Source organism: Notolepis coatsorum (genome assembly GCF_963971535.1).
Source record: "Notolepis coatsorum genome assembly, chromosome: 3".
Taxonomy (NCBI): domain Eukaryota; kingdom Metazoa; phylum Chordata; class Actinopteri; order Aulopiformes; family Paralepididae; genus Notolepis; species Notolepis coatsorum.
The window spans coordinates 130,062,351-130,079,427 of record NC_140167.1 but is presented as its reverse complement, the minus strand read 5'-3'; the positions used below and the strand labels follow the sequence as shown (position 1 = coordinate 130,079,427).

The window sequence follows — 17,077 nt, the reverse complement described above, 5'->3', positions numbered from 1 at the left end:
TTGGCATACATGATGTAAAGATCAACTACGTTCAATTACTATGTACAAGTTTGTAAACTAAGACGAATTGCACATTGCAGAGTTAATAGAGATGTTGATGTGTTTTGTTTTAGGACTAGGCTGAGTCAAAGGCAAGATGTGAGATTGTACATGAAGAAACAAATAGCAAGCAGCTCACTTGCACAAATCAATACAGTAAATACAATACACACACACACACACACACACACACACACACACACACACACACACACACACACACACACACACACACACACACACACACACACACACACACACACACACACACACACACACACACACACTTGTGTCCCTTTGATGCCATTACATGAATGTGAACGTAATCTCCGATGACAGTGAGGACCTGCTGGCCCTCGTCACCGACACTCTCTCGACCATGCCCGTCTTTCTCAGCACCTGCATCAAATTCCTCCTGAATTTCTCCCCTACAAATGCATACAGCACAGGATTGACACAACTGTGAAGCAGGCCCAGGCTTTGGGTGGCAAACATGGCCTTATCCACCGCATTCCTTGTCTGGCACATGTACAACACCACCTTGGCCCGGAGAAGGGTGTCTGCCATCACCGCCAGGTGGTAAGGGGTCCAGCAGAGCAGGAACGCAACGACCACGGCCACGATCACTCTCATGGCCCGTTGCCGCTGGAACCCGCCTCGGGTCCGCAGGAGACGCTTGACGGTCACTCCGTAGCAGGTCAGCATGACAGCCAGGGGGAGAATGAAGCCCAGGGTGTGGCGCAGGCCTCTGGTGGTCAACCTCCACTCATCGGCGCTGCCAGGGTCGTAGAGTTCGGCACACACTGATCGCCCGGCGCTGTGAGGGAAGGAAGAGTTTAACAGTGCCGGCAGGGACAGCAGACCTCCGGCAAACCAGACAATGATACAAACCCCCCAGCTGACTAGACGTCTGCTAGTCGTACGTGCCTCCATGGCTCGCACGATCACAAGGTAGCGATCCATACTAATGCAAGCCAGGAAGAGGATGCTAGCATAGAAGCTAAGCTCTTGCAGGAGGCTGATTATTTTGCACATGGCGTCTCCAAACACCCAGCCCACCATAACAGTTATGGCCCAAAAAGGGAGGGTGAGTGCCAGCAAAATGTCAGCCAATGCCAGGTGGAGGAGGTACAGGTCAGAGGGAGACAATGTCTGCTTGCTGGAGCCAATGACCACTCCCACTACAAGGTTTCCAGGGATCGCCAACAGGAAGATGAGGGAATAAAAGACACAGACACCAACCATCACTGCACTCGAGATGGACAAGGGGTCACAGGACATAGTGATGGGGTCAGGGATGAAGTCGGTGTCATTAATGCCATTTGTGTAGTTGAGCTCTTCGTAAAAGTCACCAAAGTCATCAATGAAGAGGGAAGAGGTATTTGGATCTGAAAATTAAGATTTTTTTTATTAACAGACAAAAACAGTGAAACAATAAACCTTTTTTAATTTTTATTTTGATGATAAGCCGATAAGCTGTAATTATGTCCGCGGAAGGCGAAGCCTGGACATTATGCATTTGGTAGTGTCTGCGTGTTGGTGTGTGAATCTGTGCAATATCTCACAATGTTGGGGCTTTGTTGCAGAAAGTTACAGAGGCACAAGGATGAGCGTGTGGGAATATGTTTCATATCTGGCAATAGGAAAACTTTTTGGGGAATTAATTTCCTCTTTTTTTTATCCTTTATTTATGTGAGCCCTGGTCAAGAAGGCAGCATACAGAAAATGTTCACATATATAACAACATTAAAACAAACACTAATAAAAACAAGATAGTGAGAGCACACAACTACTAAAACTTAGAGACAATGTTAATATGTTCAAGTTCAAGTTCAAGTTCTTTAATAGTTGTCATACAGAAGTACAGAATACTTTCATACAAAATGCTTCTTACTGTTACGCTCCAGAGACTGTGCTAGACAAGATAGTATCAAATAACATAATAACATAATATAGCATGAATTTAGAAGAAGAAAATGAGGTCACAGTTGTTCGGTATAGACATATGTACAATGTTCTGAGTTACCATATAATATACAATACACAATACTATGCAGTGTACTAATGTACAGTACTATCTAGTGCAAAGCAGAAATGGGATGAGGTACAATTTTAGGTACAATTTACAGTAAGGTGTACGAGTTGTAGTGCAATCCTTCATCCATAAATATAAAGTGTGGGGAGTGGGTGCTACAGTGTGTTTGTTTAAAGTGGGTGTGTGCTATAAAGTGTGTGTAGTGGGTGCTACAGTGTGTTTGTTTAAAGTGAGTGTGTGCGTGTGGATGTGTGTGCTATGTGTGTTTGGTGGTTGTTGTTGTGTAGTGTTCATTCATTGTTCGTTTAGCAGCCTGATGGCCTGGGGATAGAAGCTACTTCTGAGTCTTTCTGTGCTCGCCTTGAGACTCCTGTATCGCTTGCCTGACGGCAGCAGTTCAAAGAGGCAGTTGTTCGGGTGGCTCGAGTCCTTAATAATTCTCTTAGCCTTCCCCTTGCAACGCTTGTAGTAAATGTTCTGGAGGGTGGGGAGCCCCCCTCCAATTGTGCGTTCGGCTGAACGTGTCACTCTTTGTAGTCTGCTTTGGTCTTTTGCAGTGCTATTCCCAAACCAGGAGGTGATGTTGCCGGTCAAGATGCTCTCTATTGTACATGAGTAGAAGTTCTTAAGGATCTTCTGGCTGACTTGGAACTTCCTTAGGCGCCTGAGGAAGTAGAGGCGTTGTCGTGCCTTCTTCACCACACTGTTAATGTGTATGGTCCATGTCAAGTCCTCGGATATGTGGGCTCCGAGGTACTTGAAGCTGTTGACTCTCTCAACCGGTGCCCCGTCGATGCTGAGGGGGCTGTAGTCCTTGACCCCCGACCTCCTGAAGTCCACAATCATCTCCTTTGTTTTGCTGACGTTCAGGGAGAGGCTGTTTTCCTGGCACCATCCCGCCAGGACCTTGACCTCTTCCAGGTAGGCCCTCTCGTCGTTGGCAGAGATCAGGCCCACCACCACTGTGTCGTCAGCAAATTTGACGATTGTATTGCTACTCCGCTGAGCCACACAGTCGTGTGTGTACAGGGAGTAGAGGAGGGGACTCAGAACACAGCCCTGGGGGGCCCCTATGTTGAGGGTGATGGATGAGGAGGTGCAGTTGCCTGCTCTCACCACCTGGGGTCTGCCAGTCAGGAAGTCCAAGACCCACTGGCAGAGGTCATAGCCCAAGCCCAGGTCCCTGAGCTTGGCTATGAGTATGGAGGGGACTATGGTATTGAATGCCGAGCTGTAGTCGATGTTAATGTTAATGTCATATTTCAATGAAAACAGACAATATTAAACACACGAGCAAGAAGATGTCCAATTTGTTCTTTAAAATGATCAATTCCAATGATCCAATTCTAGCTTCAAATCCTTTTGTAATGGGTTCCACCATCCACCCGTATAGGGATTTATCATTGGGAAAATGGATTATCGGATATTGTATTTTATATTGACTGTGGATGCTTTTAAAAAGGGCCTAAAAACTCATCTTTTTAATAGAGCCTTTTGTTGATTTTTATCTAGTTTTAGCTCCACACATTTTATGTTCTTTTACCAGTTTTAGCCCTTCTTATTTAATGTTTTTGTTCTACTCTTTTACTAGTTCTATAGTGTTCTTTTTACTCCTTACTAGTTTTAGTCTTACTCTTGCTTATTTTACATTATCTTTTTTTACTCTCTTGCTAGCTTTTATGTTATTTTACAATGTAGCGCTTTGAGATTTGCTCCACAACTCCACAATCTACAAATCAAATATATTATTATTATTATTATTATTATTATTATTATTATTATTATTATTATTATTATTATTATTATTATTATTATTATTATTATTATTATTATTATTATTATTATTATTATTATTATTATTATTATTATTATTATTATTATTATTATTATTATTATTATTATTATTATTATTGTTTATCTTATCTTAAAAAGATATATTAAAAAAAAACTGAATTTCCCCAAGGGGATCAATAAAGGAATAGCTTATATGTACATGCCATACATCCTTCATTCATTGGGGGGAACTATTTATGACCCACTATAGCATGAGGACATAGTGCTCCAATGAAGACCCATTCTAGTTGTTCCTATATTGCACCAAGTGAGTAACGCAAAGTATATTAGAAGTCTCTGAAAAAACTGAGTGACGTTTATTGCAGAGATGAAGGGATTTAGTTAATGGTGTGTGTACTACTTAAGTAGAAAGTACATACAAAATATTTAATCATGTGAATACTTCCAAGCACCAAAAATACACTTGCATACATAGTAGATTATATTGAAATATTATTACTTTTGATACACGAGTAATTTTATCTTAAATACGATAGACTACTTCAAAGGTTTTCCTTAAAAAGGTTTAATGAATGTCCACCTCTGGACAGGATTAAACATCTTGGGAACATGATGTTGGGGTATACTGTACACAACTATCTGGTGATGACCAATGGGATTCCATCCTCACATCAATACACAAGTCCTCACTGTGTAAGATGCTGTGTCATTTAAGGTAGATCATAGTGCCCACGTGTCCAAGGTTAAACAGTCATTTTCAGTTTCAACCAACATCTAACCGGATATCACATGACAAGTGCCAAAACAACGATGCTACCCTTATCCACATGTACTGGCTGTGCCCTCACTTACAAAAACTCTGGAAAGACATCTTTCCTATCATAGCCAACATCTTAACCCAGTTGAGTATAAGCCATTCCTTTCAATTTTAGGTTGGCCTGGTTTAATTGTGTAATAATGCATGCATAACCTCAACCCTGTATTGCAAAATGAAGTGACATACAGTATGTCTTTTTATATACATCAGAATATATGCATATGAATGTCATATGTCATATGAATGTATAAATGAGTTACATCATTATACTAAATAAAAAACGAAACGGAAATCAAGGACATCACAGACAAAGAAAACACACAGAACAATAATGAACAATCTCTTTGGTTTCAGAAATGTGTTCTCCCAACCCAAGTCCCAAGAATCAGGGGGGAAAAGGTAAGATTTTATCCAACACACATGAAAAACTATTTCAGATTTTTTCTATTTTTATTTTCAAGTTTTATAAAGGCTCCAAAAAGACACTGCTCTTCCAAGCTGGATTACAGAGCTTCTGGCAGGGCTAGGATATTTGGAAAGCTACAAAAGTTAGGTTGCTAACAGAAAAGTGTGCATATAGCATGCAGCACGGAGATGTTCTAAAAACAGTGGAATCTAGATCCAGACCCTTTGGTAACTCTGTTTGGCATTAGTGAGAGAGCCAATCCTCACCTGACATCTGCAAACATGAAAAATAACACCTGACGTTGTGGAAATAGCAACAGCTTAGTTCTACTTCTCTATTAGACATTGTGCCTTACAGCCTCACACCTGTTCTAGGAAATCAAGGGGGCGGAGGGGGGTCTAGGGCTGTCATACTGTTCTTATTGTCATTGTTATTATTTTTACATAATACTACATTGGTGTGTATTTTACAACAGTGTGGATGGAATATATTTGCCTATTTCTTTTAAAGAAAAGAAAAAGGTCTATGATAATCCATGCATGTCTGCCTATATACTGTATATAAAATAAATAAAGATTTCAAAGAAAACCTGTTTGACTAGATTCATTCAACAATGGAATTCAACATATTTCACGGGGTAATACAATGTTGTAAAACTGGTCAGTCAAAGCTATGAGACAAAATACAGTATAATTAATTATAATAGACTAGAAATGCCAACATATTTGTTAAGTGTAATCACTCACCAGTCATTGTGGCGTCCTCTTTCGTGACAAGCAGCCACTGGGTATGTCACAAGCAAAAAAAGGAAAAGAGGTTGCATCTCTGTTCACTCCTCCTCGCATCACTCTTAACTATAGGCTACTTTCCTGTTTGGCAATATGCAGCATGATTTCATCTTTTTAAAGCTCCAATCCTATGGTTATAGGATAACCGTATGTTATGTATCGTATGGCTTACGCTCTGCGCTGCCTACTGGAATACAGGAGCTGAGCAGAGCGGAAGCTTGACAAATGTACCCGCTGAGGCACCCCACAACCATCAGAACCGGGGAGGACCCGAGCCCCCGGACCCCCCTAGTGGAGGACGGGAGGGAATCGGATCCGACTGTGCGAAGAGGGTCTTAGAACTCAACACACAGGGTGAGCAGACCGTGGGACTTACCTTCCCACAGAAGAACCCACGACTACACAGGCGCGCAACCCACATGCCACTAGGGAACGAATGGGAAGAAGAAAACCCCGTTACAACCCCTAATATCACAGGGTCAAGGTCAAAAACCCAACCCTGTGGCAAGGCTGTAGCAGCAGAGCGCGAAGGAGGACCCAGCCCCAGAAGGGCCAGGACCCCCCGGAAAAAAGGGGGCCTGGTGAGGCCAACGACGCAGCAGCATCGAGACCCCACCAGGTGGTCACTAGTGACACCACCCCCCACATTGCCAGCGTATCGGACAGGGCCCATCCAAGAGCAGGCCCTTCCCTCCTACAGCACGCCGCCCTGAAGCACTCAAGAGGCTACACCCACAGCGGGACCAAGCAGCGCACCGGGGAGACCCTCAACCCCCAAATAGGTCGATCCCTCAATCCAGGTAACAGGTCAAAAGGACTTGACCCGAGCCTGGAGCACTGCGGACTAGACAGGCGCCAAAGGGGTCTGCTGAAAACAACACCCCGGCAGAAGGGGCGTACGGTATGCTGTGCACCATGTCGCAGCCTCCACAAAAAAAACCTGACCCTCTAGAGGGGCCGAGGCAGAAAAGGCAGACACGATTGGCAGACGTCATGAAAGGTGCGGGGGGCACACTCGCAGGCAGACGGGGTCAAGCCCGGCCTAACCCGAGAGTCGACTCCGCTACCAACACACCTGGAAACCAACCACCACCTAACAGGAGGCGGTTGTTCCTATAACCCCCCCAAGCAGTACAAGTGTTTCAGTTCTCAAGAAGGGGTTAACCCAGGCCAACAGGTCGACGAAAACGAGTCCGGACCTGGGCCCGGCGGACCAGGACGTACACAGGGATGCCAGAGGGGTACAAGAACCACCTCGACAGCCCCCTCCCAGCCCCGCCAAGCAGGAGAAGAGAGGGGCGAAAAAATTATGGAGAAGGACCAGGCTCCTTTAGCACAGCGCAAGGTACAACACAATATGGACCAAGCAATAGTGAAGGATAACACGTAGTGACATAACCACGAACACCTCCGGTGGCCCATCCCAAAAGCGCGAGACCCCTCTGCCAACGCTTTGATCTATTCCGTTATCATCCCCCAGAGATGAACGAGAATTCATCGAGACAAACCTAGTACACTGGCGCTCCGAAGAGACAAAACTCCATCCCAGTTGCCCCATAAAAACGCTGTTTCAATGATGAGCAACCAAGGCGCGCAAGCCCATGCGTGGTTCCACACAGAAGCACCCAGGGCCAGCACTATGTACACGTCAAGACCCAAAACATATCAATGGTAATCCTAACAAGAACCCAGATAACATTCCTCCAAGCCGCCTGGGAGAACGGCAAGAAGCCGCCAAAAAATACGGACATGGGTCCCAATGACGTGTCCGAGGGAAAAAACAACACCCCTGTCAAACCCGCTCTATAAAAGAGAGGGGACGGGGAACCACCAGAGAGACTTCCCACGTGAGCAACAAATTGAAAAGATATATGTAACATTGAGCCACGTGACCAAAAGCTCAAGACATATGTAACAGAGCACAGAGCAGAACTCTTAAGTTCACATGCACCGCAACACCCATCTTGACAACAACAGAGGTCCAGAGCCTGAAAAGAACTCACGGAAGTCTCACAACCAATAGAAACGCGCCCAGTGACGTACTCTATGGCGGGGGGAATTCCGTGACCCACCTGGCCAAAAAAGGCGTGGAACCAGGGAACTCCCTACACCCCCCCCCCCCTCTCCCTACCCCGTGCTGCACTGACCAATCAGTGCGGCAGGGAGCCTGAAGGACAGAAGGCCCAACCCCCTGACCAATCAGAAAAGAGGGAAGGAGGGGTTTATCAGTTCACCCCTCATGACCCCACACCCCGGATACGATGAAAAACAACCATCAGCGATGATACCCATGTAGCCAGCATACTGTATGAAAAGCGTATATCCTACCAGGATAAACTAAACCAACGCACGCCAGCCACAGACGACAACTCGTCTGCGAACAGGGTTTATAAACAAGGCCGTAGGCTTATGTGCGAACACGACACCCGTGTTTCATGTTTTAAGAAAAATACAGAAGTTTAAGAGAGGGTCAAGACCTCGGTACAAGCTACACACACGAGCACTTCTGTAGGCTAACACTCCAACAAAGTTGTGGACTCGATGCCATCATTTTCAATGTAACAGAATACACACAACCCCCTCAGACAACGGTAAAAATTACCACTATAAGAAGAAACATATTTCTTCAGGATGAGGAAAGAAAAGTCTTTCGACCGAGTGCTAGCCACAGGCCTTGCCAAGCACACATATATATAGCGACCAGAACGATTTACAAGAAACAGTCCTGCTCTCCTAAACAACCCCACAGCTAGGCGAGGGTTCACACATTGTATCCCCAACATATACAGTGAATAAACACACAGTTTGTAACAAAAAACAGTCCCTCACCAGGAGGGACCCTTTATTTAGTTGTAACAAAAAGCATATGGTTGGGGCGGGGAAGGGAACAGGGGTAAACAGGGGAAAGTCACTAGCGGCGCCTGCCGCATGCAGCACGGTGCTTGCCCCCACGGGGAGCCGGCCCGGAGGGGCATGGGGCGGCTGGCTGCGGCGGACGAGGCACTCCCTCCACTCCTGGCCTTCTTGGACGAAGGCCCAGCAGCGGCGGCGGTGGTGGCGGTGGCAACGGTCGCGGACCTCTGACGACGTTGTCTCCGTCGGCCATCACCGGTGGCATCAGGTGGGGGGAAATGGGGTTGGAGCACAGCGCGCTCCTCCTCCATCTCTCTGCAAGCAGCCGTCATCTGCTGCATGGCCAACCCGAAGAGCAGGGAGAGAGGGGGGCCGTGAGCAGGGGAAGCCGCTTCTGTTCAGGCACCCTCGCCTGCTCCAGCCAAAGGTGGCGCTGGGACAGAGTGGCCAGGGTGCGCCCCTTCCCGGCGGCTATCGCCTGCAGCTGAGTAAGGTGCAGGATGGCTCCAGCCGCCTGGGCGTGAAGGTATTGCTGATGGTCGTCCAACACCGACCCGCCCGCCATCATCCCCGACATGTAGCGCGCCAGCTGCGCAATGTTAGACGTCGCAGCCAGGCTCTGAGTCGCGGCGATGTATGCCTGGTCACTCCAGTTAACCATCTGCCTAGCCGATTTCCCTTGGGGAACCGGCTTTTGCTACGGCTCCCACACCACTTCGGGATAAAGAATAGATGTCATCGGGCTATCAAGCCGAGGCACCCCATCCCTTAATCCCTGGACCAAACCCGCCACCCGCGTGACTGGCACGTAGGCGGGGGTAAGGCCAGTGATGCGGGAGATTACCTGTCCCTGTCGCACGTAGGCCTCTATTGAAGGGAATAATGGGCAGACAACGCCCGTCTCCCTCACAGGACGACGTTGCCAAAGATGACCTATCATGTCATCAGGGACAGGTGCAGGCAGAGGCTGCGGCAACGCCATGCCATTAGCTGCTGCGGCGGCCGCCATGAGCTCGGGGAACAAGGCACGCAACTCCCCTTGCGCACCTTCCTCCACGTCGCCCGCGTCCCTCACGTGCGGGAGGACTGCCATGTGTGGCGCCACCATCCGACGCGGCAGATAGCTGGGCATCTTGTCTCCGAGTCGGAGGTTCTAACCCAACATCGGAGAACAAGGGACCCCAAGGAGACACAACACCCCCTGCCACACCCTGAGGGGGAGAGTGATACATCTCCATTGGGGCATCAAACAAGAGCGCTCCCGCTCCCTCCATAAAATCCTCAGTTTCCATCGGAAACGGAGACAGAGCAGGAGCACCCTCGTTTGGCTCCAGCAGTTCCCCAAAGCCAGGCCGTTCGCCCCTGCAGCTCGCCGCCCTACGACGGGAGCGAGCAGAGGCGAAGAGCCTGCGTCTCAAATCCTCAGCCACCAGAGGACGACTGCCACGACCGTGGAGTCAGAGCAGCCCCACGACGCACGGCGGACGCGGCAATAGAAAAACGCTGGTGAAGGGTGACGTTGTGAGCGCTCGAACCCCCCGAATTAGATAGACATTATGACTTAGCTTTTTCTCATAAATCGTGAGAGAGAGAAAAAACAAGAAACAATGTCCACGCAGTTCCTCTCCAACAACTATTTTACACTAAAACTCAAGTGGTGTATACAGACACTCGCCGTGGTGAAAATAGGGAAGGAGCTGTTAGTATGGCCACACCCCTGCTTATGTAGAGGAGCGGATGGGGGTGTGGCCAGGCGGATGGGTGTGTATAGGTACATGTGGAGAAATGTATTCAGTATATAGACTGATATGGGATATATTCCAGTAGGCAGCGCAGAGCGTAAGCCATACGATACATAACCATAGCTTACAAAGGAACACCCAATGACAAGTCCAGTCTTGACAGCCTCCGATCCTGTTTAGATGACATCAAATGCTGGATGGCACAACATTTCCTACAACTCAACGATTCTAAATGCGAAATCCTCCTTTTTGGCCCCCCAAACCAAACCAGTGTTATCACCAGCAGCCTGGGAAACCTGTCTGCCCTAGTATCTTCACCACTGATTAGTGTAACTCCCTGTACCTGGGGCTTAATAAGTCGACCATAGCCCGCCTACAGCTACCCCAAAACGATTACTCACAGGTACTCTGAAGAGAGCTCATATCACCCCTATTCTTGCCACCCTTCACTGGCTCCCAGTACGTTATAGGATAGAATTCAAAGTTCTCCTATTCGTCTGCAAAGCTTGGTAAGGCCCCCTTTTACCTAGCAGACCTCCTCACCCCCTATACACCAACGTCAGGGCCCTCAGATCTGCTGATAAGGGTCTCCTAACCACCCGTAAGTCCAACTTCAAGCCTTTTTTTTGCTATGTGGCCCACTGTAAAGCACTTTGGTTGACAAGTGTCATGTTTAAATGTGCTATACAAATGCATTTGATTGATTGACACCTAACCCTAACCATAGCTTACCAAGGAACACAAGTCACACTAGATTTATATGGTTTAATTTTTTACACTTACACAATAATCAAACTTTCAGCCAATTTCTAATTTGAAAATCACATTTTCTGCTCATGTGAAAATATGATGACATTGTAGCTAAACCCCAAACAACAGTCTGAAATGATTTTGTGGATATGGTGAAATAAATATTATTAGAAAGAAGCAATCGCTTACTTTCTTGGACTCAACCACGAGGTTTCCATGGTAAGTTCCCGAGGTCACATTATCTACCCATCACTGTCATAAGATAGGATGTAGATATGATGCACAAATCATCTTTGGGCCCATCTAGAGATATACAGCGATAGTCATGTCATAAATCAGCTTACAGCTCCCTGACAGCCCCTTTGACTGCGTTTGCCTCATGTAGATTATCCTCTTTAAAATGTTTTGGACCTGAGGTTGATCAGGCACCAGTTACAGCTGGATGGCAACACGCTGCTGTGTGTATACGCCCTGAAGCCATTGTATTGCTGATAAAAGCACTAATATGAAAAACCTTGCCATGCCACAACCCCTCGTTTTCGTACGTAAAATAATTTTAAAAGCAAAGACATTGGACACAGGCCAGTCGCTCTGACGTCACACGTCATGAAGACGTTTGAGAGACTGGTCCTGCAACACCTCAAGCCCCTGGTGCGTGACTCTCAACCACCTGCAGTTTCCATACCAGGCAAACATCGGGGTGGAGGATGCCATCATCTACATGCTCCACAGAGCGTACACGCACCTGGAGAAGCCGCGCAGCTCAGTGAGGATTATGTTCTTTGATTTCTCCAGCGCCTTCAACACCATCCAGCCGTCACTGCTAGCGGAGAAGCTCTCCGCGATGCAGCTGGAGCACGGCTTGGTGGCCTGGATCAAGGACTACCTCACTGAGAGGCCGCAGTACGTCAGACTAAAGGACAGTCAGTCTGACGTACTGGTGAGCAACACCGGCGCCCCCCAAGGAACTGTGCTGTCACCCTTCCTCTTCACCCTCTACACCTCAGACTTCTGCCGCAACTCAAGCGGGTGCCACCTGCAGAAGTTCTCAGACGACTCCTCCATCGTAAGCTACATCACCGACGATGATGAGGAGGAGTACAGAGCCCTGGTGGAGAGCTTCGTGGGGTGGAGCGACAGCAACCACCTCCAACTCAACACCAGTAAGACCAAGGAGCTGGTGGTGGACTTCCGGAGGGGCAAGAAGAGGCCCCCCCCGATTCCCATCACCATCCGAGGGGTGGATGTGGAGGTGGTGGACTCATATAAGTTCCTTGGGGTACACCTGAACAATAAACTGGACTGGTCGGATAACACAGAGGCCCTCTACAGGAAGGGACAGAGCAGGCTGTTCTTCCTGAGGAGACTCAGGTCCTTTAATGTGTGCAACAGACTGCTGCAGTCATTTTACCAGTCTGTAGTGGCCAGCGTCCTCTTCTATGCTGTGGCATGCTGGGGAGGCTACATCAACTCAAGGGACACCAACAAGCTCAACAAGCTGGTGAGGAAGGCTAGCTCCGTGGTGGGAGTCGAGCTACCTAGACTAGAGGTGATGGCAGAGAGGGGGATGATAAGGAAGCTGGCTGCCATCATGGAGAACCCCTACCACCCCCTCTACGACGAGCTAGTCAAGATGAGAAGCTCGTTCAGCCACAGACTCATTCCCCCCCGACACTCAACTAACCGCCTCGGACAGTCCTTCATACCAGCGGCCATCAGGCTCCACAACAGTGGGCAGCGACTAGCAGCCCCCAGGCTCCACAACAGGGGGCAGCGACTGCTACCAGACATTGACCTGGGACTTATAGGAACCCAAGGAGGACAACCTACACTACCTTAGGCATACTGCACCTTATGTGGATACTGTGAATAATGTATATTTCAGTGGATACTGTGATACTGTGAATAATGTATACTCAGTAGATAGTAAATTATAACACTACCTTATGCATACTGCACCTTATGTGACACTGTGAATAATGTGCATATTTTTTTGTTTTCAGCTAGTTAGATAGTAAATTATATTGACCTAATTGTTTACACTGCTGTGTTGTTTTTACTACCTGTACCACCCCCCCCCCTTCCCCCATGCTGCTATGATGCCTGAACTTCCCCAAGGGGATCAATAAAGGAATATCTTATCTTAGTTTAGTCCATTTGTTTTTGTGTAGTCACTGTTGATCGGAGGAACTTCCCATCTCATGACCACTACCTCTGTTGACACACAAGTCTTTATCATACTTCCTGCCACACGTTCTCATATGCTCAGTGTCACAAGTTCTGGCTTTACCCTTAAGGTCAGTCGGTTCCTCCTATACAGACATAATTTATATCATGAGCAGGGGCGTAGCTGTAGATTCTGGGCCCCATGAAAGAATGTATTTGTAGGCCCCCAGTGAATGCGAGCGTGCGTAAGCGTGCAAGAGAAATATTTTTTTGGCCATTTATTTATTGATGAAAACGCATAATATGGTTTTTACCTATACATTCGGATCAGCAGTTCAGCACCTGCACTGTTGGTGGGTGAGCCTAGTAAAGGATGTCGCATTGCGTTCATCTTCAATGAATGGACCAATGCAATAGTCTACCAAAGCCCCCCCTCTCTCTATATATATCTCACACACACACACACACTTCAGAAACAAACATAGTATCAATGAGAGCATCAATAATACACCGGAGTGATGTCTAGTAAAAAAAAATAAAGTGCTGGGCCCTTGGAATCATCCTAAGCCCCCCCCCCCCCCAGCTACGCACCTGATCGTGAGACCCACTAAGGAAAACCTATGTGCCATTCAAACATATATATTCTGCCATGTACTCAGAACAGCCTGTGACTCTGCCTTGGTGTCACTGTTCAGAACCTGTGACTCTGCCTTGGTGTCACTGTTCAGAACCTGCGACTCTGCCTTGGTGTCACTGTTCAGAACCTGTGACTCTGCCTTGGTGTCACTGTTCAGAACCTGTGACTCTGCCTTGGTGTCACTGTTCAGAACCTGTGACTCTGCCTTGGTGTCACTGTTCAGAACCTGCGACTCTGCCTTGGTGTCACTGTTCAGAACCTGTGACTCTGCCTTGGTGTCACTGTTCAGAACCTGCGACTCTGCCTTGGTGTCACTGTTCAGAACCTGCGACTCTGCCTTGGTGTCACTGTTCAGAACCTGTGACTCTGCCTTGGTGTCACTGTTCAGAACCTGTGACTCTGCCTTGGTGTCACTGTTCAGAACCTGCGACTCTGCCTTGGTGTCACTGTTCAGAACCTGTGACTCTGCCTTGGTGTCACTGTTCAGAACCTGTGACTCTGCCTTGGTGTCACTGTTCAGAACAACCTGTGACTCTGCCTTGGTGTCACTGTTCAGAACAACCTGTGACTCTGCCTTGGTGTCACTGTTCAGAACAACCTGTGACTCTGCCTTGGTGTCACTGTTCAGAACAACATGTGACTCTGCCTTGGTGTCACTGTTCAGAACAACATGTGACTCTGCCTTAGTGTCACTGTTCAGAACCTGTGACTCTGCCTTGGTGTCACTGTTCAGAACAACATGTGACTCTGCCTTAGTGTCACTGTTCAGAACCTGTGACTCTGCCTTGGTGTCACTGTTCACTCAGAACCTGTGACTCTGCCTTGGTGTCACTGTTCAGAACCTGTGACTCTGCCTTGGTGTCACTGTTCACTCAGAACCTGTGACTCTGCCTTGGTGTCACTGTTCAGAACCTGTGACTCTGCCTTGGTGTCACTGTTCATTCAGAACCTGTGACTCTGCCTTGGTGTCACTGTTCACTCAGAACCTGTGACTCTGCCTTGGTGTCCCTGTTCTCTGGGCCACCAGCTGCTTTAAGGTGAACTCTTCACTGCTGAACGAAGCCTCGATATTAATCTATCATAACAGTACCTTAAAGAATAGTTCACAGTATGATTGATGTTGGTCTACGACCCGTCTTGCTCCATCATACACATGCTCACATATCATATCAAGGTGAGCATCTGAACAGCATATATCTTTCCATGTGCAGTCCCAAAGTTACAGTATCCATGGCTCTTGTTATCTCTGAGACAATGTGTTTGCTTAATTTAATTGAATCTGCCCTATTCAATAAAAAAAAACGAATTTCAATGAAATGTTAATTAATTTGCACTTTTACCAGAAGTGTTTTACCAGGATTTTTTATGACTAGGAAATGTTCTCCTTTTCACTCCCTCCATAATGAAATCTGTTATTCATTCTTTGGTTGTCTCATTTAGAATACTGCCCTGTTAACGGGTCGTTAGCTACAAAATCGAATTTAAAAAAGTTGCAGGTTGCTCAGAATAAAGCGGCTCGCCTGGCACTAGGCTGTTCATACAGGACAAGGATTGGTTTTATGCATGAACATCTGGCATGGCTGATGGTTGAAAATAAAGTATTGATGAGTCTTCTAATGCTACTGCGGAACATTATTAGCACTGGTAAGCCATCTAGCTTGGCTCATCAGTTAGAAATGACTTCTGAACATGGTTACAACACTAGAGGGGCGGCGTGCTTCTGGTAACATCAAAACAAAAACAGCACCAAAATCTAAATTGATCAAACTCACTGGCATCAGTGTTTTATTTTTTTCATTATTTGGCAGGAATGTTAGATTTTATAATGTGAATTTGTATTAATTTTTTATTTATGTTTTGTTTTATTCATATTTTTTGTTGTACATTTGTATTGTATTTGTTTTGTCCAGGACCCCAGGAAGACTAGAGGCTCTTTCATGTGTCTCTAATGGGGATCCTTTAATAAACATAAACCATCATGGCTACTGCATAAGGAGGCAAGAGCTAGCTTTAAAGATATAATTAAAATGAAACAGGGCAAAGTCTCTTTAATGGTAGTGACAAAAAAATACCAGTTTAAATTGGATTACACCATGGCAATACACAACTTTGCCAGTATTATGGCAAAACTGAAACGACACTCAACATACCATGATAGTGTTTCATTAGGGAAAGCATCACAAATCAAGCAATGCTCTTAAGAGCAAATGAAAAATGATATATTAACGGTTAACCATGAGTTGTTATACCGGATGTCTCAGTGCAGGGACATTCTTCCAGAAAGGCTTCTACTAAGCTTCCCAGTGGCACACCGAGTGGCATTCAAGAACTATCCATTTGACTCTAAAGTCTAAATGTTTTTATCTCCAGTGTTGTAGTGCCATTTAAAGTGGGGGATTGCACCTACGGTGTGCCTGATGACAGTGTTGTAGACCGTGCCTACATTTGGTTTATAATTTGTAGTAAATACAATTTACAAAAGTACCCCCACCCCTGCTTATCTCTAATCCTAACATCAGTTATTGGTTCCTGCACTTAAAACATAAGGTTCATGAGTTCTAGGTAGTTAATAATTTGTTGGTGACCCCAAAGGTAGTGTTACAATGTCTACTGTAAGTGCTTGGTGCAACAAAGGATATGAAGCAATGTTCTTTGTTACTTGCAAAACAATGTTTCAAAACCGAGATCCCCTGAGCAGACAAAGCTCAATGAACTCAGTTGTAATTCAAAGTCAGGGGTCATTCTTCTGATAATTGCCTAAGTGTGACCTTGATGGATATGATACCTTTCATACAGCTACTGTACATGACTCAGCTCCATTTAGAAAACACTATTGTAATAGGTCAACATTTGTGTCTGCCTACATGAGACATTCCTATAAAATACAACACACAATTTGGATTTTGAGTGAAATCCCAACAAGCCATGAAATGAACAGTCTACCGACACAGAAGTGTTCAAGCTGTGTCCCCCACCTGAGGGCCAGGAGAAGTAACTGCAATGCATTTCACATGCATTGCAACTAGAATCAAATAAATGGGAAAATATGA

The 17,077-nt window shown here is 46.4% G+C and overlaps 1 protein-coding gene across 1 annotated transcript; it reads right to left on the bottom strand.

Moving 5' to 3' along the window:
- Positions 1 to 345: 345 nt before the first annotated feature.
- Positions 346 to 14,969, bottom strand: LOC311225996 (C-X-C chemokine receptor type 2-like; the record flags this gene model as incomplete). The annotated part of the gene is made up of 3 exons (XM_084311378.1): positions 346 to 1,427; positions 14,046 to 14,752; positions 14,893 to 14,969. 3 exons carry the CDS (start codon positions 14,967 to 14,969, stop codon positions 346 to 348), a joined length of 1,866 nt encoding a protein of 621 aa, XP_084167504.1.
- Between the last annotated feature and the right edge of the window lie 2,108 nt (positions 14,970 to 17,077).